This window comes from Bufo bufo, chromosome 4 (assembly GCF_905171765.1).
Source record: "Bufo bufo chromosome 4, aBufBuf1.1, whole genome shotgun sequence".
NCBI lineage: Eukaryota > Metazoa > Chordata > Amphibia > Anura > Bufonidae > Bufo > Bufo bufo.
Genome location: NC_053392.1, coordinates 334332922 through 334356118, shown reverse-complemented (window position 1 = coordinate 334356118; position 23197 = coordinate 334332922). Strand labels below are relative to the sequence as shown.

Here is a 23197-nt window from a genome sequence, read left to right as displayed (position 1 = left end):
TTTCACAAGTTAGCTCCAGAGTTCCCTGTGCCTTGAGATAGTATTACTATTGCTTGGCTTGGGTTTTTGTTGTTGTTCCTCTTTTCACAGCTCTAATTTCTTCTAGTGCTGGTGGGCCCACTTAAGGTCTTGTTTCTCCACCTCCAGGTATTGTAGGTGTTATGACATGTTTTTTTCTTTTCAATTACAGACTATGGCTTCCCCTAAAGATCCGGATCAGCGGAAGGCTGGGGCCAAGAGGAAGCATTTGGCGTGTTACGAATGTAACACACCCTTAGACGACAGCTGTCCTTACTCCAGATGTGAGAGTTGTCGCACGGCATCCACGGAACCCACGATGCAGGAAATGTTCCAGTGGACAAAGACATACGTGGATGATTCCATTAAGGGAGTGGTACGGCTGCTTAATGAGAGGCTACCAGGTCCCTCTCAGACTCCCATGGAGGTGGTCGGACCGGTCGAAAGACCTACCCCCTGTTCTGTGGGGTCTTCTTCCGAGGAAGAAGAATTTACTTCTTGCTTTTTCCCTCCAGAAAAGACGCAGAAGTTACTCAAGTCCATCAGGTCGGGGGACCAGGATGTTGACATGGGGGAGTCTTCCGATCCCGCCGGACGGACACAGCGTGTCTTTAGAGCGGATGAGACCCTCCTCTCTGTGATGCGCACAGAGTGGAGAAAGCCTGAGAAAGGTCCAGTGCTCACCAGAAAATTCAAACTGATGTACCCGATGGCTAAACCCTTGGTGGAATCGTGGGGTTCCGTTCCCAAGGTGGACATGGCTATAGCCAAGTTGTCCTGGCGCACTCTAGTCCCTGCAGACGATGGGTCTAGTCTGCAAGACCCTCTAGACTGGAGGGCAGAGTGCACCCTTAGAAGGAGCTACGCGGCGGCTGCTGCCTCCGCATCAACTTCAATTGCGGCCACGGAGGTAGCCGCCTATTTACGCTCCAAGCTTAACCAAATCCAGACGGACGTGGATCAGAGCGTATCAAGAGATGACATCCTGGCAGCCTTCAAGTCAGCCAATCTGGCTATGGACTTTCTGGTTGATTCCACCCAGATGCAGCTGAAGCTGGCCGCCAAAACTATGGCCCTAGTTTCGGCTGACGGCAGACCACTCTGGCTGAAACCGTGGATCACGGACAACGCGTCCAAGTTCAACCTTTGTGGGCTCCCCTTCGAACCGGATAGGCTATTCGGGTCCGAATTGGACAAGATAATGGAGGGGCTCTCCGATAAAAAGGGGAAGAGCCTCCCCCAGCAACCCTTTCGGGGTCGCCCCAGACAGGAAAAGAAAGGCGGAGGCCGTCCAGGGCAGCAGTCTAGGCGCAGAGATTGGGGGGGGGCCGTCTCGTAAGTATTCGAGACGCCCCCGCAAACCCACCAGGGAGGCAAAACCCTCCTGACTATGGGCCTCCTCGAGGCTCTTGGATAAGCCCTGCTACCCCTGCAGTGTCTCCTCTGGATTTTCCCGTACCCCTCCCCCAGATTCCCGTGGGGGGCCGTCTTACCCATTTCAAAGACTCTTGGAGCCGGCTTATTGCAGACCCCTGGGTCCAGGACATAGTTTCCGTCGGGTACCGGGTAGATCTTATCTCTCTCCCCCCAGAGAGATTCATCGCCACACGAAACTTCGGGTCTGCCAAACAAGTGGTCCTAGAATCTTACATTCAGGACTATATCTCCAAGGGAGCCCTAGAGGAGGTATCGGCAGGGGAGAGGGGCCTAGGGATTTATTCACCAGTGTTCCTGGTTCCCAAAAAGACGGGAGATCTCCGGATGATCATCGACTTGAGATTTCTCAATCGATTTATAAAAAAAACAAGGTTTCGCATGGAAACCATAAGGTCAGTCAGCCATATCCTCAACCTCGGGGATGTCATGGCTACTCTGGACCTCAAGGATGCGTATCTTCACATTCCGATCCATTCCGCGTCCCGGAAACTCCTCAGGATCGCGGTCCAGATTTCAGGGGTTCGCAGGCACTTTCAGTTCGCCGCGCTTCCCTTCGGAATCTCTTCTGCCCCCCTTATCTTCACCAAGGTGGTGGTGTCGGTGGTGGCAGCTTTGAGACTTCAAGGACTGACTATTATTCCTTATCTGGCCGATTGGCTTTTCATAGCCTCTTCAGTTCCGATCCTTACCCACCATCTTCAGATCGCAATTTCCTTTCTCCTCCGCTTGGGCTGGATTATCAACTGGCAGAAGTCGAATGTGAGCCCATCGACATCAATCCATTATTTAGGATTCGTGGTCGACTCTGTGGAGATGTCCCTCCGGTTGACTCTAGAAAGGAAAGCGCGGATTCAGGACCTGGCAAGGGTCCTTTATGTCCCTCGTCGAGTCTCTATCCGGACTCTCATGAAGATGCTGGGGCTCATGTCATCGGCTGCGGACGCAGTCCCTTGGGCACTATGGCACCTCCGTCCTCTTCAGTCGGAGGTCTTACACTTATGGAACGGCAGCCCTGCGGGGCTAGATTCCCTATGCTCCCTGTCCGGTCAAACCCAGAATTCCCTCAGATGGTGGTTTCAGCTACCAGCCGGGAAGTCTATGACCCAACCAGCTTGGGTCATATTGACTACTGACGCGTCCCTTGTAGGCTGGGGCGCTCACCTGGACGGATCCCCAGTACAGGGATCTTGGTCTCCTCTGGAGCGGCGTCTTTCTTCCAATCTTCGCGAGTTGCGAGCTATCCGGCTAGCCCTCCTTCACTTCGCCCCTCAGATTCGGGGCAAAGCTGTGAAAGTCCAGTCAGACAATATGACTGCGGTTCTCTATATAAACAAGCAGGGAGGCACAAGATCATTGCCCCTTCTGTCAGAGATCGGGGTGATTCTTCGGTGGGCAGAGAAGAACCTTTCCCATCTATCTGCCGTTCATATTTTCGAGGCTCCCTCAATATGATAGCGGACCGCTTAAGTCGAGGATTACCGACCATGGAGTGGTCTCTGCATCCGGAGATCTTCAGGCAGCTAGTTCACAGATGGGATATGCCAGAGGTGGATCTCATGGCGACCAGGTTCAACGCCAAGGTGCTGAGGTTCTGTTCCCTGTACAGGGAAGACAACCCCCTGGCGATAGATGCTCTGTCGATACCGTGGAGGTTCAGGCTGGCTTACATCTTCCCTCCGTTTTCCATGATACCGAGGGTATTGATGAAAATCCGTCAGGATCAGGCCTCGGTAATAGCCATCATACCGTTTTGGCCCAGAAGATCCTGGTTTACCCAGCTCATTCAGATGAGTCGGGGACAATACTGGAGACTCCCCCCGGAGCAGACCCTGGTGTTGTGGGACACTCACCTCTGCCCAGATCTGCACAGGTTCAACCTGACAGCCTGGAGGTTGATCAGTCCCTTCCCATCATAGAGGGGCTTTCCGAGTCGGTCCTGAGAACTTTGTCGCATTCCCGAGCAGAGTCTACAAAGAAGGCCTACTCTAGGATCATGAGAATCTTCGTGGCATGGTGTGATTCCAGACAGGTGGCGTCCGCAGATCCGCCCCTTCCTGCGATACTTCAATTTCTTCAAGATGGATTAGATAGAGGCCTATCTCCAGCTACCTTGAAGGTACAGGTTTGTGCCATCTCGGCCTGTCTCAACAGACCACATTCTCGGGACCCACTTATTAATCGCTTCCTGAAGGGAGCTGAAAGACTAAAGCCTACTATACTGAAACCTATCCCCCAGTGGGATCTTTCAGTAGTGCTCAGGGGGCTAGCATCTCCCCCCTTCGAGCCCTTGGAGGAGGTAAATTTCAAATTTTTGACTTTTAAGATGGTCTTTCTTCTGGCTATAGCTTCAGCCAAAAGAATTTCTGAACTGCAGGCTTTCTCTGCAGTTCACCCGTACATTATTTTTCTACAGGATAGAGTAATCCTGAAGTTTTTACCATACTTCAGGCCTAAGGTGCCTACTTTCCAGAATATCAATCAGGTAATCTCTTTACCAGTTTTGTTTACAGACTCCTCCTCTGATACTCCAGCTAGAGACCCGCTGGATATTTCAAGATGCCTCCAGATCTATGTGGATAGATCTAGAGAGTTCAGGATAGATGAGAATCTCCTTATCCTGTTTGCCGGTAAGTCTAAAGGCCGTAAAGCGTCTAAAGCTACCATTAGTCGCTGGATCAAGGAGGCCATTAAGGAAGCTTTCGTCTCCCAATCCTTAGATCCTCCTGAGTTTGTGAGAGCCCATTCTACTAGGGCGGTCTCCACCTCGGTTGCGGAGAGAAGTCTTCTCCCCTTAGAGTTGATCTGTAAGGCGGCCTCCTGGAGCTCTGAGTCAACCTTCATCTCCCATTATAGGATAGATGCTAGGATGGCAGAGTTTTCGGCTTTTGGGCAGACTGTTCTTAGTTCTGCCAGGCATGAGGACCCTCCCTAGGGGATTCTTCTTGCTATCTTCCCATCTGTGCTGCTGGTAGGACGTAAGGGAATCGTTAATTTCTAACGATAATTTGTTTTCCCTTAGTCCTAACAGCAGCACACAAATATCCCACCCTAGATACATTATGCTTGTTAAAAACACGGTGGGCTGGGGGGTGATCTCCTCCCTTTCAGGGAGCTGAAGATCGTTTATTGGTTCTTGGGCTCATTAAAATTCCGCCGGTCCTACCAGTCCACAGGGGCAGTTAACCCCATCTGTGCTGCTGTTAGGACTAAGGGAAAACAAATTATCGTTAGAAATTAACGATTCTACTGGAGGTGAAAACTTGGTCAGGACTCTACCCTCTAAAGGAACAACTTTTAGAAAATGAGGCAGGGTCATTGAAAAGGGTTTAGGCGGAAACCCTTCTGTCCTGTGTGGTGGGGAAGCCTGGTTTGATCCTTGCTATGGGGCCCTTACTTCTCTATGTATGCCACTGCATCAGTAGATGGGGGCCCTGTTACAGATTTTGCACTGGAGCCCAAGAGCTTGCAGTTACATCTTTGGACAAAGAATTCTCAAATTCAATAAACATTTTCATAAATTGGTAAGATCATTTATGATTAATATTTTAATTTCATTTAATTTATTTTCAGCATTGCCCAGAGATGCCTACCTTTACGATCTGTGTTAGTTCACAATAGTATTAACAAATTTCCAAACTGTGTGCGTATTGTCGTTTCTACATATTATTCAATTCATTAAGGTAATCATTGTCATCTCCATGAATATGCCAGTGTCATCTACGATATTCTACTAATCCAATTACAGTGAGTGATGGTTTTTGTTGCATATTTCATGAAATTATACGACCCATTTTTTTTATCTTATGACTTTGAAAATAGATTAAAGCTGCGCATAAATTCTGGATCACAGAGTATGTTAATACTCACCTGCAATGGTCATGCACAATGTATTTTGTGACTACAGTAAGGTTTAATTATTTTTTAAAATTTAATATAAGAATGTTGAGTTGTAGAGAAGGAAAACAAAGTGAAGCTGAGTGTATGTGGCAGACATTGCCATAAGCATAAAGAGACCTTTCCGAGCAGAGGTATCCCTTGATCACGGTGTAATCAAGTCTGTGAAAATGCTCTAGGGAGATCATTTGTCACAGTGTCCTAGCTGCAAACCATTGCTAAAACTAATAAAGCTAGGCATACAGAGATGCTCTATAAATTGTTAAAATGCGTTGTTTCTGTTGTGTATTTTTGTGGTTCTTTGGTTCATCCACGTCTTTAAATCTGGCCCCCTATTACTTAAATTTTTTTTTCTCTCTTTGCCATGTTGCTTTCTTGAACAGTTAGGCCTCTTTCTTTCTTTTAGGATGCAGGTGCGTCGCGGGAAAATGCGCGATTTTTCTGCGCAAGTGCAAAGCATTTTAATTCGTTTTGCACGTGCGTGAGAAAAATCGGCATGTTTGGTACCCAGACCCGAACCTGGACTTCTTCACAGAAGTTCGGGTTTGGGTTAGGTGTTGTGTAGATTTTATTATTTTCCCTTATAACATGGTTAAAAAAAAATAATAATAATTTAACTCACCTCATCCACTTGTTCGCGCAGCCCGGCTTCTCTTCTGCCTTCTTCTTTGATGACCTGGAGGAAAAGGACCTTTGGTGACGTCACTGCCCTCCTCACATGGTCCATTACCATGGTGATGGATCATGTGATGGACCATGTGATGAGCGCAGTGACGTCACCAAAGGCCATTTTCCTCCCAGGTCATTAAAGAAGAAGACAGAAGAGAAGCCGGGCTGCGCGAACAAGTGGATGAGGTGAGTTAAATTTTTTTGTTTTTTTTTAACCCCTCCATCCCTATTTTACTATGCATTCTGTATTAAGAATGCTATTATTTTCCCTTATAACCATGTTATAATGGAAAATAATAATGATCGGGTCCCCATCCCGATCGTCTCCTAGCAACCATGCGTGAACATCGCACCGTATTCGCACTTGCTTGCAGATGCTTGCGATTTTCACGCAGCCCTATTCACTTCTATGAGGCCTGTGTTGCGTGAAAAACGCACAATATAGAGCATGCTGCGATTTTCACGCAACACACAAGTGATGCGTGAAAATCACCGCTCATGTGCACAGCCCCATAGAAATGAATGGGTCCGGATTCAGTGCGGGTACAATGCGTTCACCTCACGCATTGCACCCGCACGGAAAACTCGCCTGTGTGAAAGAGGGCTTAGTTGTAAATAAAGCTTAATCATGGTCTGTAAGTGTAGAGTCCCACATAACCAGCACTCTGTGTCCAGGGATCGGCTAAGATGCTGTTTAAAGGGGTTGTCCAGCTGTTTTCTGACATTGTTGGGCAGCCCCCCACCCTGCTGGATCTGTGAAGGAACGCATGCTTACCTTCTCCTTGCCACTCCATTCCGGCTCCTTCGGTCTACCCCACTCTGGACCACGCTTTCCAGCTTCTGGAATGGACCAGGTCGCATGTGCTGCTGCAGGGGACACATCACTGCTGCGGCCATGTCACCCTCGTCCAATGGGGAACACAGTGGACCGAAGGAGCCGGAACCAAGCAGGGGTAGCAGGTACGTATGCTTCTCTTCACATGCCCGGCATGGAGAGGATTACCCAAAGGCCATTGAAAGATGGACAACCCCTTTAAGGATATGTTAACACAACTTTATAGTAGTGTGGAAAAGGCTGGAAAAAAAAGACATCCGTTCATCCAGTTCAGTTCAGATTTCCAATCTGTGAAGACAAATTCTGCGGCCATATGGCAGTGGGATTCCTATTGAAAACAATGGGGCTTGAATGGATTTTTGTAATATGTGCCAAAATCCACTTGAAAACACTGCCATGTGAACATACTGGGGTGGGGGTGATGTCTTGCAGCACTTCTGATTGATTGTAACTATTGAATGGCAGCTGCAGACACAAGATTGCATTCACAGTGATTTATAGCTTTGGATTACAGCTGTAGCACAATAGTTAAAATCATTTAACTGTGCGGAAAATCCTATTGATGATTTTTTTTTATATTTAAAACAAACTAACTTGTTGCTATCACTCCTCTAAGGCTACTTTCACACTAGCGTTAATATTTTCTGGTTTTAAGATCCGTCATAGGGTCTCAATACCGGAAAAAAACGCTTCCGTTTTGTCCCCATTCATTGTCAATGGGGACAAAACGTAACTGAACAGAACGGAGTGCTCCAAAATGCATTCCGTTCTTATACCGGAGAGCAAACCGCAGCATGCTGTGGCTTGCTTTCCGTCCTGGGATGTGGAGCAAAACGGATCCGTTATGACCCATAATGCAAGTCAATGGGGATCTGTTTTCTCTGACACAATCTGACACAATAGAAAACGGATCCGTCCCCCATTGAGTTTCAATGGTGTTCATGACGGATCCGTCTTGGGTATGTTAAAGATAATACAACCAGATCCGTACATAACGGATGCAGATGGTTGTATTATCAGTAACCAAAGTGTTTTTGCTGAACCCTGCTGAATCAGGCAAAAATGCTAGTGTGAAAGTAGCCTAATACCAGGGGCGTTGCTAGGGTCTGAAAACATCCGGGGCACAAGCCAGCTGTGTTGAAATTGCACATTAAAGGCATGCTTAAAGGGGTGTTCTGGTTTACGCAAATGAAGTGCAGTACTGCAGACTGCAATCATTATATAATACAACATTAGGTAACTTTCCAATATCTGTTATGTTTCATTTCCTCACCACTGCAGAAATCTTTAATATTGATGGGAGTAGACCCTGGGCAACCCCACAGATCATCCCCCCACCCCCCTTGTACTTGTTCCGCTGATCCGCTACTTGCGGGTTGTGTGGACATGAGTTCAGTCACTTCGGTGCACAATCCCGTCCTGCGGCACGTGATCCCGCGAGACCCGTGACCTCCCGCGGCGGGTCTCGCGGGATGACGCGCCGCAGGACGGGATTGCACACTGAAGTGACTGAACTCATGCCCGCGCAGCCTGCAAGTAGCGGATAAGCGGAACAAGTACAAGGGGGGTGGGGGGATGATCTGTGGTGGGTTGCCCAGGTCCAATCAATATTAAAGGGCCCTGGAATAGCCAAATAAAATAAAAATGCCACCAGCATAACATTCGGGGCACTGGACAAAACATCCGGGGCTCAAGCCCCGAATGTTTTGACCTAACAACGCCCCTGCCTAATACTGTTTATTCCAGTCAATCATATAGTATGTGCTTTCTTACTCATCATTTAATATACATTTGAGTGGCCTTTAAGTGAATTTCTCGGAATGTCTAATCTCCTGCAATGACTACAAAGAAATATAAATACTTTTAACAATCCACTTTTAGATGTTCTTTCATCAAAGAGCCGTGGCAGCTGCTTCAAATATTCTTTGATATAAAATTGATTGAGATACATTCTTTATTAAGGGCTCATATGCGCGGCAGAACACAGAGCATGTTCAGCAGGGTATAGCTGAGGTATTTTTCTCTTTGCGCCAGTTTTTTTTTCTATACAGAAACAATGAGGTTAGGGCACAGTCACAATTTTCCCACAAATCTACTGTGATTGAATCTTTACCTAATAGATAAAGTATATTTATGGGGAATAAAACAATATCCATGTATTGCATTACCCTTGTATTGTGACATCACTATCTAATTATCTCTATGTCGGGACATCACTGCATGATTACTGTAATGTACTTACTGTACTTCCTTGAGTTAATTATACAGTTACTATGTGAATTATTCTTTATTGTAACATCATTTTGTTCAGTCCCTGTGCATTCAGAAAAGACACATGGGTGAGAGTTCCATGTGTCTACTCATATGATTTTTTTTTTTTTTTTAAAGTTTTATATGGATGGCCTGTTCTCAGGATAGACCATCAATATCTGTATTGAACCTCCGCTGTTCAGCTTAACTACACAGCTCCGTTAATTGCGTAGTGTTGAAGTGATGCTGACTTCCGAAGCTATTGCAGAACAGCTTCGAGCATGAGCCAATGGCCAAAAGTACTTATAAAAATAGAGACAATTTTTATTTCATGAATCAATTAAAATGCACATACATTAAAGTTGAGTGGCACAGTATGAATAGACCCAGACCTGCCACGATAAATAGTATATCCCAATTACATCAACCAATAAAGCTGTACTGTGCTATAAAGACGTATCAATGAGATCCACAAATCGACATGAAATGCTAACATGCAAGATGTATATAAACAAGATTACAATCAAGTATACATGACAATATAGCCGGAGTTACATGCCTATAATGTGAACAGAGGTTGGTCTACGTTCAGCCTGGCACACATTTCGGCATCCAAGACAAAAACTTTTAATGACAGCGTGTATGTACAGTTTTAATGAAGTAAAGATTGTCTCTATTGCTATAAGTACTTTTGGCCATTGTATACACTCATTTTGTTGTAGGAGATATTGACTTACAGTATTTGCATTCACAGACAATAACAAGCTGATGTTTGGTCTATAAACACAGATGCATGGTCAGGGCCAAGACCCCAAGTTGAGATGACAAATGGAGCTTTAAACACGGAAACAGATGAAGTGACATGAGCTTGATTAGTAATAATTTTCATAATTTCTGCTCTGCCAGCTGAAACTTCAGCCTCACTTTTTATACATAAATGCATAAAGCCCTGTGATGTGTAAATTGCCATATACTGGTACACACAGAGCAATAATGAACAAGATAGCATAGTTTAGCAAATCTTCACTAGATGTAAAATTTTTGAAACAATGGGGCAGATTTACTAAACTTGTGGATGTCGTAAACTTAGATAGACCGTCTAGACCTGCACCAGATTTATCATTGGGGCTCAGGCTGGATGATAAATGTGGTGAAGAGATAGACCCTTTTCTTGGACTCTATATCAACTATTACTTTGAGACAGAATTTTATGCCAGACTAGTGGCACAATTTTGACACAAAATGTTACATCTTAGGCCATGCCCAATTTCTTGTGAAGCCACATCCCTTTCCCCAAATCCTCAACACCTTTTTCAGCAAATCAAAAAATTGAGAAACCCTAGTTGTGCGAATTTGTGCCACTTTTTAGACAGATTCTAGGTGTAGACACATTAGTAAATCTGGATTATAATAGTTTAGCAGATGCCAACCCTTAAAACAGAAGTCTACAATATATGGTTAGATTTTAGTGTGTAGATTTATAGAAATCAGCTTATAGCACAAGCCACTATTACAGTGCAGTGAGTTTGGAAAGTTCTCATACCCTTTCTCCATGAATCTACTCTCAATGCCCCACAATGACAAAGTGAAAACAGAATGTTCTAAATCTTTGCTAATTGATTGAAAAGGAAAAACTAAAATATTACATCAGCAAAAGTATTAAGACCATTTACACATTTTCAGGTCTCTCCCGAGATGTTTGATTAGTTTCAGGTCAGGGCTCTGGTTGGACCACCTAAGGACATTTGCAGAGTTGTCTCTAAGCCACTCCTGTGTTGTCTTGGCTGTGTGCTTAGGGTCATTGTCTTAACATTTGGCTCAGTCTGAAGTCCAGAACATTGTGCATTAGGTTTTCATTAAGAATACCTCTGTACTTTGGTGCATTCAGCTTTCCCTCAACCCTGACCAGTCTTCCTGACCAAGCCATTGAAAAAAAACACCCCCACAGCAGGCTGCCACCACCATGCTTCATTGTAGGAATGTTATTAAGCAGGTGATGAGCAGTGCCTGATTTCCTACTGACATGACACTTGTAATTGAGGCTAAAAAGTTCAATCTTGGTTTCCTCAGACCAGAGAATATTGTTTCTCACAGTCTGAAAGTCTTTTACGTGCTTTTTTTGCGAACTCCAGGCAGGATTTCATGTGTCTTTTACTGAGGAAAGGCTTATTTCTGACCACTTTGCCATAAAGCCCAGATTGGAGGATTGTTGCAGTGATGGTTGACCATCTGGAAGTTTCTTCACATATTGGATTCTTGGTCACCTTTCTTACCATGGTCCTTCTCCCCTGATTACTTAGTTTAGTGAGACAGCCAGCTCTAGGAAGAGTCCTTGTTGTTCTAAACTTCTTCCATTTAAGAATAAGGGAGGCCAATGTTCTCTTGGAGACTTTCAATGCAGCAGAAATTTATGTGTACCCTTCCCCTGATCTGTGCCTCCACACAGTCCTGTCTTGGTTTTTGCTCTGATATGCATTGTCAGCTATGTTAACTTACATAGACAGGAGTTTGTCTTTCCATGTCCAATCAACTGAATTTACCACAGGTAGACTCCAATGAAGGTGTAGAAACATCTCAAAGATGATCAAAGAAATGGGAGGCCCCAAGAGCTACATTTTAAGCTTAGCAAAGGGTCTTAATACTTATATCCATGCAAGATTTTAGTTTTTCCCTTTTAATAAATTAGCAAAAAATTATAAAATTCTGTTTTCACTTTGTTATTATGAGTTATTGAGTGCAGATTGATGCGGAAAAAAAACTAGATTTTTTTTAATGCTAGCATAAGGTCGTAACATAACAAAAGATAAAAAAGTGAAAGGGTCTGAAGACTTTCCGAATACATTATATATTCTTATTCCTATGCTTATTGACAACATGGGCCTCATTTATTTATTAAACTTGTGTACAAAAATATTATACCTCAATGCACCAGGTACGTGTGTGCAGAGATATGTCGTACCTCCTATAAATTTATTTACCATATGTAGACTGAGTATATATAAAATTTAACTTTTACTATGATTTCACTTAAAATACGTTGGTGGTAGCAGTGAGACAAAAACAATAGACTTACATACATATAAACACTTACTATGCCACCTAATAAGACCACGATATAATAGTACTGGGTGGGTCTTACCCCGTCCTGTAGATGCACGGTCAGGGTTAGTAGGTGGCGGTAGAGCTCCAGTGTGGTCGCAGGCACTGGTGTCCAGTTGTTGGAAATAATATGGCAGTCTGGAAACTCCTGTTATGCCCTAGTCTAGAGCCCTCCCTATATAGATGGTCAGGGGCTATCCTCATAGACCTGCCTCAACGACACGGAGCACTCGCCCCGACAGGGGCGACCCCATACGGAACCTGTCCCTATCTGGGACCTATTCCCTAAATGGTCCCTTACTGAATGGCCCTACATGCCATGTTTCGTTCCATAAAATGGAGCTCATCAGGGGCTCATTGAAATCAGAAGGTTTCTACAAAATACACAAAGAGAGATATGCATGGCGTAGTTACTACCAAGCGTCTATTATAATACAAATTTAAACAGCATTAGGTATATGGTCTCCAACTTACTGTTTCAGTAGAGAATTGCTTGTAAATACAAAATGGTAAGAACGATCGATAATACACGTCCCTGCCGGGGTATGGAGAAGTGTCCCCAATAATACCCACTCCTCACCTCACTGCTGTATGCCGGCAGTGTGGGAACACAGCCCATTCGGCCGCCTCACCTTTTAAAATCAGCGCCTCCAGCTGTTACCGCCCTCCTGCTCCACCTTCCCCCGGTGGAACGCATGTGGAACGCACGCTATTTCCATGCGCTCCACTCCACCGGAAGTCAGTGTCACATGACCACTCGGGCTGCCGGAAGTACATGCGGATGTGTCTGAGCGCAACCAACCGCATAGCAACCGGATGACGCGCAGGCACTCCACGCTGATCCGCCGTCTCAGATGCCGGACAGCTGTTCTAGAGAATACAATCATTCAAAGGTTGGATTTCTTTAACAGGTTTCCTCCATACTGATTTTTCTGCATGCACTTGGCCATACAGTACTTATAAGAGGGGAAATACTGGACACACAGGTCCATTTTTGTACCACAGAAAACTTGCAGAATGATGATATTTCATGTCATTAGACAAGAAAGAATTTTTACACTTATTCCACAATAGGGGGTATTATTGACTTTGTCAGGAGATTCATGTCCCAGATATTTAAGATTTAACAATTATTCCACAATAGGGGGTATTTTTAACTTTGTCAGGAGATTCATGTCCCAGATATTTAAGATTTAACAATAAGATCATATCTAGGTTGGTGTAGAGGAAGGTGAAGGGGGGTATAAGACAATGAATTCCTGCCCTCCTTAGATATTAAAATTTATAAACAGATGTGGGACCGGTCCTAACCATCATATCAGCCAGATATTTAAATAAAGCACGTGAAGCTCTGTAGCTCATTGAGGCCATTGGGGTATATTGTCTTCAGGTAAAAAATCCACCTTGCCTCGCATTGGAGGATTCTCTTATCCCGAGGTGGGGATTGGGATAAGAGAATCCTCCAATGCGAGGCAAGGTGGATTTTTTACCTGAAGACAATATACCCCAATGGCCTCAATGAGCTACAGAGCTTCACGTGCTTTATTTAAATATCTGGCTGATATGATGGTTAGGACCGGTCCCACATCTGTTTATAAATTTTAATATCTAAGGAGGGCAGGAATTCATTGTCTTATACCCCCCTTCACCTTCCTCTACACCAACCTAGATATGATCTTATTGTTAAATCTTAAATATCTGGGACATGAATCTCCTGACAAAGTTAAAAATACCCCCTATTGTGGAATAATTGTTAAATCTTAAATATCTGGGACATGAATCTCCTGACAAAGTCAATAATACCCCCTATTGTGGAATAAGTGTAAAAATTCTTTCTTGTCTAATGACATGAAATATCATCATTCTGCAAGTTTTCTGTGGTAAAAAAATGGACCTGTGTGTCCAGTATTTCCCCTCTTATAAGTACTGTATGGCCAAGTGCATGCAGAAAAATCAGTATGGAGGAAACCTGTTAAAGAAATCCAACCTTTGAATGATTGTATTCTCTAGAACAGCTGTCCGGCATCTGAGACGGCGGATCAGCGTGGAGTGCCTGCGCGTCATCCGTTTGCTATGCGATGGGTGGCGCTCAGACACATCCGCATGTACTTCCGGCAGCCCGAGTGGTCATGTGACACTGACTTCCGGTGGAGTGGAGCGCATGGAAATAGCGTGCGTTCCACATGCGTTCCACCGGGGGAAGGTGGAGCAGGAGGGCGGTAACAGCTGGAGGCGCTGATTTTCAAAGGTGAGGCGGCCGAATGGGCTGTGTTCCCACACTGCCGGCATACAGCAGTGAGGTGAGGAGTGGGTATTATTGGGGACACTTCTCCATACCCCGGCAGGGACGTGTATTATCGATCGTTCTTACCATCTTGTATTTACAAGCAATTCTCTACTGAAACAGTAAGTTGGAGACCATATACCTAATGCTGTTTAAATTTGTATTATAATAGACGCTTGGTAGTAACTACGCCATGCATATCTCTCTTTGTGTATTTTGTAGAAACCTTCTGATTTCAATGAGCCCCTGATGAGCTCCATTTTATGGAACGAAACATGGCATGTAGGGCCATTCAGTAAGGGACCATTTAGGGAATAGGTCCCAGATAGGGACAGGTTCCGTATGGGGTCGCCCCTGTCGGGGCGAGTGCTCCGTGTCGTTGAGGCAGGTCTATGACGATAGCCCCTGACCATCTATATAGGGAGGGCTCTAGACTAGGGCATAACAGGAGTTTCCAGACTGCCATATTATTTCCAACAACTGGACACCAGTGCCTGCGACCACACTGGAGCTCTACCGCCACCTACTAACCCTGACCGTGCATCTACAGGACGAGGTAAGACCCACCCAGTACTATTATATCGTGGTCTTATTAGGTGGCATAGTAAGTGTTTATATGTATGTAAGTCTATTGTTTTTGTCTCACTGCTACCACCAACGTATTTTAAGTGAAATCATAGTAAAAGTTAAATTTTATATATACTCAGTCTACATATGGTAAATAAATTTATTAAACTTGCTTTAGAAGTATTGCCAACATAGGCCAATGTCATTTTCATATTTGTGTTTCCAGTAACATAGTAACATAGTACATAAGGCCGAAAAAAGACATTTGTCCATCCAGTTCGGCCTGTTATCCTGCAAGTTGATCTAGAGGAAGGCAAAAAAAAAAACTGTGAGGTACAAGCCAATCTTCACCACTTAAGGGGGGGAAAAATTCCTTCCAGTAAAATTTGTAATTTCATCCAAGCATCACAAATAGACATTTTTTTGCAGAGGGTTCCCATTTTCGAACAAGTAGCATGACCGTAAGTATAATGCTGTGGGAATTCTTTAATTCTCTGTGTGTTTTGTACCAGTGCCTTCCAGCTCTTTAAATTAAGTATTAAGTTCGCCTCATATGGGGGGTATTGAGAGCTAGACTAGGGCTACTTTCACACCTGCGCTAGGTGCGGATCCGTCTGGTATCTGCACAGACGGATCCGCACCTATAAATGCAAACAATGGTATCCGTTCAGTATGGATCCGTCTGCATACACTTAGTCAAAAAAAGTCTAAGTGTAAGTCAAACGGATCCGTCCTGAGTTTACATTAAAAGTCAATGGGGGACGGATCCGTTTACAATTGCACCAATATTGTGTCAATGTAAACGGATCCGTCCCCATTGACTTACATTGGTGTCTGCCTCCAGAGCGGAATGGAGGTGGAATGGAGCCAAACTGATGCATTCTGAATGGCTCCGCATCCATTCAGTATGCATTGGGGCTAAACTGATCCGTTTGGGGCTGCTTGTGAGAGCCTTGAAACGGGTCTCACAGGCGGACCCAGAAACGGCAGTGTGAAAGTAGCCTAAGTTATAGCCTGTTAACACGATCAAAAGCTGCTAGGGGGGGCAAGTCTACCCAATTTCCCCTTATACTACAAGGCAGCAATCGCAAATTGTGTTCATGATCTCCAACATAATCGTCACTCAAACTTGTGGGGATAGAACATGAAATAGCTCCACATTTGGCTCTGGGTATTTTTTGGCTTCCATTGAAGACTTAGACTCAACTACTTAATTTTCAAGTCTCTCCACTTCTGCTCTCCTTGGCAAAAATTTTGGGCGGATTTGCATCCAAACTTGGCCTGGTTACAGCACCGGGGCCCCTCACTACCTTGGCGGGACACCCGGACCTACCCCCAGGCCTCAAATCCCTTCTGAACCTTGGTCCACAGAATACGGGTTCAACTAAGCTCAGATACCTATTTAACACCAATGGTCTACACACACTCAGCGTACTGTCCCATGCTATACCACACACTCCTGGACGCTGGTTTCTTTATTTTCAATTACGTAACTTTATTAAGTCTCTGGCACCTGGAATGCAGCTATGTACCTCTGAAACAGATTTTGAGAAGCTGTGTGTAGCAGATACGGCCCTAGACCATGCCATTTCTCTCATTTATAACATGTTCGGCACCAGGAGATCTAGTAGCGAGGACTCCGAAATACCACCATTAGAATATAAATTTATGCATGCATGGGAAGAAGAGATAGGGACCACTCTCTCAGCAGAACAGTGGAAAAAATCCCTCCTATTTACATATAGATCATCAACATCATGTAGATTACAAGAACTTAACTATAAGATATTAACGGAGTGGTATAGGACTCCGTTAAAACGTCACCAATTGTATCTTCTTGTCTCTGACACCTATTGGCGGTGCTCGACAGGAGTTGGCACAATGCTTCATATATGGTGGGACTGCCCAGGAGTCGCTCCTTTGTGGTGGGAAGTTATCACCCTGCACAACTCTCTTTACCGGTCTACCATACATCTCTCACCTATAATTGCTTGCTTTCTGTCTTCCCGGGTAGGACACAACAGGTTAAAAAAGACACTCTTAGATTCTTTATCATGGCAATGAGGCAAATAATACCCAGGTGGAGGTCGACTGAGAGCCTTCAGAAATTGACCTGGGTAACTGCTCTTGATGTCTTAACCCGCATGGAGAAATTGGGTGCTGAGGATAGAGGCACGGTGCCTGCCTTCATGAAAATGTGGGTACCATGGTTCCAGTTCCGCAATTCTTCTTAATTCTCGGTTTGGCTGATCAGTGGCACTACAGCATAACCCATTACTTATAGACCATCGCTCGAGACTTGCAGCTAGCTCTTCATCCTTCTCCTTCCTCCCTACCTACTGTTTCCGTTACGTCTCTTCCCCCTTATTTGTCTCTGTTCAAATCTACACTTATGATGTTCAAAATATTCGCTTAGATTGAAGTACATTGTAATTGGGAATTATCTCTCTTACATATGCCTGCATTGTTTTGCACTATACTTTGTAAGGACTTTTCAGATTGTGTTAATGTGTATCCACACAATACCATAGAAGTTCCTTGCTCTAGGGCAAATCAAGACACACAATAGTTTGTAATGTTTTATTGTTATAATACATCAATAAAAAAGAGATTGAACCATAAATTAAGTATTAAGTAATGGCACTTCTCTGGTAGATAACACTTATTGAACATATATGAGAGTTTTAGGGAATTTCAAGGCTAATATGTGTGCGGATTGATGACTTGATAATTTGTGGAGCCTTCTGTGGGTATATTTGCATGCTGTCATGTTTATCTGAATAGGCTTGCAGAAATTGGTATGCTTGCCACCCCAGAAAACCTCATTCACATGTATACTACAGACTTTGTCTTATACATTTCTGCAAAAGATCTTCTGTGTGTAACTAACATTCACTATTAAATCAAGTGGAACTGTAGAAGAATCCATATGACCATATCAAGATGTACATTGTTATGTTGTCATTGTATATGCAATATTTTCAGATATAAATTACATAGAAGTCTTGAATGCTGTGTCCCTGATTTATCATGCCTTCACTCCAGAATTCTGGCTACAAAATTTTGCTACATTTTTACACCACTCACTCGAGTTTTGAAATATGGTTGTTAGCTATGTTAAATCACTCCAGATTTATCACTGAGACTTTTTTTTAAAGTCACAAACAAAAAAAAGTAGGAGAGCGGAGTAGGGACACTGGAGTAGTTTTTCTAGACAAAAGTGTTAGGTTTAACCTCTTCAGGACACAGGGCGTACAGGTACGCCCTTATGTCCTGGTACTTAAGGACACAGGGCGTACCTGTACGCCCTGTGTATTTCTGATCACCGCCGCGCGTCGGGCGGTGATCGGAAGCCGATGCCTGCTCAAATCATTGAGCAGGCACCTCAGCTAAATGCGCGGGGAGGGGGGGGGGGGGGCAATTCAGACCTGCGGTTTGCAGCTTTCACCTATTGCGGTGACGGCGTGTGGCGGTGCCATCGGGTCCCCATGCGGCTGTAGGGGGGACCCGATGGCATGGAAGGCAGCACGATGCCTTCCTTAGGCATCTGCGCTGCCTTTCGGTGACAAGCCTGTGAGATCCAGCCCCCTGGATCTCACAGGCCGGAAGCTGTATGAGTAATACACACAGTATGTCACCTTACATCACAAAAAGTATAACAGCAAGTGATCAAAAAGACGTTTGCCCACCAAAATAGTACCAATCTAACCGTCACCTCATCCCGCAAAAAATGAGCCCCTAACTGAGACAATCGCCCCAAAAAAAAAAAACTATGGCTCAGAATATGGAGACACTAAAACATCTTTTTTTTTTGTTTTAAAAAAGCTGTTATTGTGTAAAACTTACATTAAAAAAAAGTATACATATTAGGTATCGCCGCGTCCGTATCGACCGGCTCTATAAAAATATCACATGACCTATCCCCTCAGATGAACACCGTAAAAAATAAAAATGAAAAACGGTGCTAAATAAACAATTTTTCGTCACCTTACATCACAAAAAGTGTAATAGCAAGCGATCAAAAAGTCATATGCACCCCAAAATAGTGCCAATCAAACTGTCACCTCATCCCGCAAAAAATGAGACCCTACCTAAGATAATCGCCCAAAAACTGAAAAAAACTATGGCTCTCAGAATATGGAGACACTAAAACATGATTATTTTTTTTTCCAAAAATGATATTATTGTGTAAAACTTACATAAATAAAAAAAAGTATACATATTAGGTATCGCCGCGTCCGTATCGACCGGCTCTATAAAAATAGCACATGAACTAACCCCTCAGATGAACACCGTAAAAAATTTAAAATAAAAACTGTGCTAAATAAACCATTTTTTGTCACCTTACATCACAAAAAGTGTAATAGCAAGCGATCAAAAAGTCACACGCACCCCAAAATAGTGCCAATAAAACCGTCATCTCATCCCGCAAAAATCATACCCTACCCAAGGTAATCGCCCAAAAACTGAAAAAATTATGGCTCTCAGACTATGGAAACACTAAAACATGATTTTTTTTGCTTCAAAAATGAAATCATTGTGTAAAACTTACATAAATAAAAAAAAGTATACAAATTAGGTATCGCCGTGTCCGTGACAACCTGGTCTATAAAAATACCTTATGATCTAACCTGTCAGATGAATGTTGTAAATAACAAAAAATAAAAACGGTGCCAAAACAGCTATTTCTTGTTACCTTGCCTCACAAAAAGTGAAATATAGAGCAACCAAAAATCATATGTACCCTAAACTAGTACCAACAAAACTTCCACCCTATCCCGTAGTTTCTAAAATGGGGTCACTTTTTTGGAGTTTTTACTCTAGGGGTGCATCAGGGGGGCTTCAAATGGGACATGGTGTCAAAAAAACCAGTCCAGCAAAATCTGCCTTCCAAAAACCATATGGCATTCCTTTCCTTCTGCGCCCTACCGTGTGCCCGTACAGAAGTTTACGACCACATATGAGGTGTTTCTGTAAACTACAGAATCCGGGCAATAAATATTGAGTTTTGTTTGGCTGTTAACCCTTGTTTTGTTACTGGAAAAATGGATTAAAATGGAAAATTTGCCCAAAAATTTAAATTCTGAAATTTCATCTCCATTTGCCAATATCTCTTCTGGAACACCTAAAGGGTCAACGACATTTGTAAAATCAGTTTTGAATACCTTGAGGGGTGTAGTTTCTTAGATCGGGTCACTTTTATGGAGTTCCTACTCTAGGGTTGCATCAGGGGGGCTTCAAATGGGACATGGTGTAAAAAAAAACAGTCCAGCAAAACCTGCCTTCCAAAAACTGTATGGCATTCTTTTCCTTCTGCGCCCTGCCGTGTGCCCGTACAGCGGTTTACGACCACATATGGGGTGTTTCTGTAAACTACAGAATCAGGGCCATAAATATTGAGTTTGGTTTGGCTGTTAACCCTTGCTTTGTAACTGGAAAAAAATTATTAAAATGGAAAATCTGCCAAAAAAGTGAAATTTTTTAATTGTATCTCTATTTTCCATTAATTCTTGTGGAACACCTAAAGGGTTAATGATGTTTGTAAAATCAGTTTTGAATACCTTGAAGGGTGTAGTTTCTTAGATGGGGTCACTTTTATGGAGTTTCTACTCAAGGGGTGCATCAGGGAGGCTTCAAATGGGACATGGTGTAAAAAAAAACAGTCCAGCAAAACCTGCCTTCCAAAAACCGTATGGCATTCCTTTCCTTCTGCGCCCTGCCGTGTGCCCTTACAGCGGTTTACGACCACAAATGGGGTGTTTCTGTAAACTACAGAATCAGGGCCATAAATATTAAGTTTGGTTTGACTGTTAACCCTTGCTTTGTAACTGGAAAAAAATTATTAAAATGGAAAATCTGCCAAAAAAGTGAAATTTTGAAATTGTATCTCTATTTTTCATTATTTTTCATTAATTCTTGTGGAACACCTAAAGGGTTAACAAAGTTTGTACAATCAGTTTTGAATACCTTGAGGGGTGTAGTTTATAGAATGGGGTCATTTTTGGGTGGTTTCTATTATGTAAGCCTCGCAAAGTGACTTCAGACCTGAATTGGTCCCTAAAAATTTTGTTTTTGAACATTTCTGAAAAATTTCAAGATTTGCTTCTAAACTTCTAAGCCTTGTAACATCCCCAAAAAATAAAATATCATTCCCAAAATGATCCAAACATGAAGTAGACATATGGGGAATGTAAAGTTATAACTATTTTTGTAGGTATTACTATGTATTATAGAAGTAGAGAAATTGAAACTTGGAAATTTGAAATTTCTTACAAATTTTTGGTAAATTTGGTATTTTTTTATAAATAATAATTATTTTTTTTAACTTTATTTTACCAGTGCCATGAAGTACAATATGTGACGATAAAGCAATCTCAGAATGGCCTGGATAAGTCAAAGCGTTTTAAAGTTATCACCACTTAAAGTGACACTGGTCAGATTTGCAAAAAATGGCCTGGTCCTTAAGGTGAAATAAGGCTGTGTCCTTAAGGAGTTAAAGGCTATGTACACCTTTGGGGGCAATTTTTTTTATTGTCCTTTCAGTCATCTGAGGAGCAGAAAGACTTGTTTTTATCTCTGCTCTCTCACATTATAAACACTTATTACAGCTCAATCCTTATCTTACTTATAAGAATGTGTCTTAAATAAGTGTTTATGACCTCTCAATAGTTTAGAAATAAGGGTAATTAGATGACCAGCACAAAGTGAAAGTGAAAGTACCAGTCACACAGTTAGAAAAACAGTTAACCCTTTGTAACTGAACAGCTCAATATTTTTAATAAAGGCCAATTGAAAATAGGATTTTTAGCCAAAAACAAGTTAAATGCAATCATTAAATAGGTGTACATAGCCTTTAAGGATAAGACAAGTTTGTTAAGCGTGACATTTGATAAATGTGGCATAAAGTACGCCAACGCAGACTCAAGCAACATTAACTTCAAATATTACCCTTAAGATAAACCCCCCCCCTGTATTTTTTTAAGTTCAAATTATTTTCCTAGCATGTCAGTAATGGCTGCTCTATAAAATGTGTAGTAATCTATAGCAATTTCTGCATGCGCTGAGGGCTGTCTAGCCGTGCCCCCTACAGTATAGTGTGGTACTGCACGTTGTTAGCCACTCTATATCTGTGTTCCTCTGCATATGAGATACAGGTTTATGTTTCTGGTTGTACAGGACCACAAAGAACCACTGTCCTCAATATCAAAAGTGGTTTACTAGTAGTTATTTCTTTTACATGCAAGTACTTGCTTTATCTGTATTAGTAATGTGCTTCAATTTCTTTCATCTTTATTTTGAAAAAAAAATCTTGAACATTTTTGGGACTTTAAATTAAAACCATTTACTAATTTTTGCAATGGTCAGCCTGAAACAAATTAATATTGTAACTTGAGGGAGGTCTGTAGTAGCTTTGATCACTAAATTCAAAACCCATCAATACAAAAATATAATGCACTCATACTGAGTGTTGCTAATATCTCCTGAGATACAAAAAGGTGTAAATTGATGGCCATTGATCTGTTAAAAGAAGCTGTGTGTACTTTTTCAGCTGAGAAGTCAAGCGGAGCAGGATTTTACAAGATTGATTATCTACTGCCCCTGATGTTTTGCTTTTATAAGCTAAATCAGGTACAGATGTAGTAGAGTTAACACACATGCTTTATGAGACGTGTTATCTAAACTAAATGCGTTAAGCAAACACCTTCAATTGCTTTTCAATGGCTTTTGTTTCAAGATAACGCGAGGAGTTAAGAAATTTGAGTTAATAGTTTGTGTGTTAACCCTGCTACATCTGTATGTTTTCCGATAATTAAAAAAACTGGTGTCACTGTCAGACGTCAAGCAGCTTTTAGGGTTCGCTTATGCATGGATATGGTGCCACTCTGACCTTTAATTAACGTAATGTAATTGAATGGCTAGCTCACACGCAGTAATGGCTCTTATGTGGCTTCTGAAGGGCTGAATCCGTTCTTCATTCTTCTATTTTAGTGAAAGATCAATATGAACTGATAAGTGAGGATGTGTGTCCCCCTACGGACACCTTGGGTGAATGTGTTCTCTTAACAATTGCCTTGATGACTGAGATTAGGAGAATTAAAAATGAAAAAAAAAAGTTAACAGGTGGAGGTGAGTATTTACTGATT

At 42.8% G+C, this 23197-nt stretch overlaps 1 protein-coding gene across 5 annotated transcripts in view; it reads left to right on the top strand.

The window, feature by feature from the left end:
• The window catches only part of SCML4 (Scm polycomb group protein like 4), a 167989-nt gene that overhangs the window by 76404 nt on the left and 68388 nt on the right, over positions 1-23197 (top strand). For 3 of the 5 annotated variants that reach the window (XM_040428837.1, XM_040428836.1, XM_040428843.1), the window contains exon 2: positions 23043-23180. The exons of the other annotated variants lie outside the window; for them this stretch is intronic. In XM_040428837.1, the coding sequence (XP_040284771.1) occupies positions 23129-23180 (52 nt within the window). In that variant the 5' untranslated portion in view covers positions 23043-23128. The remainder of the gene's footprint in view (positions 1-23042; positions 23181-23197) is intronic. 5 annotated transcript variants of the gene reach the window in all.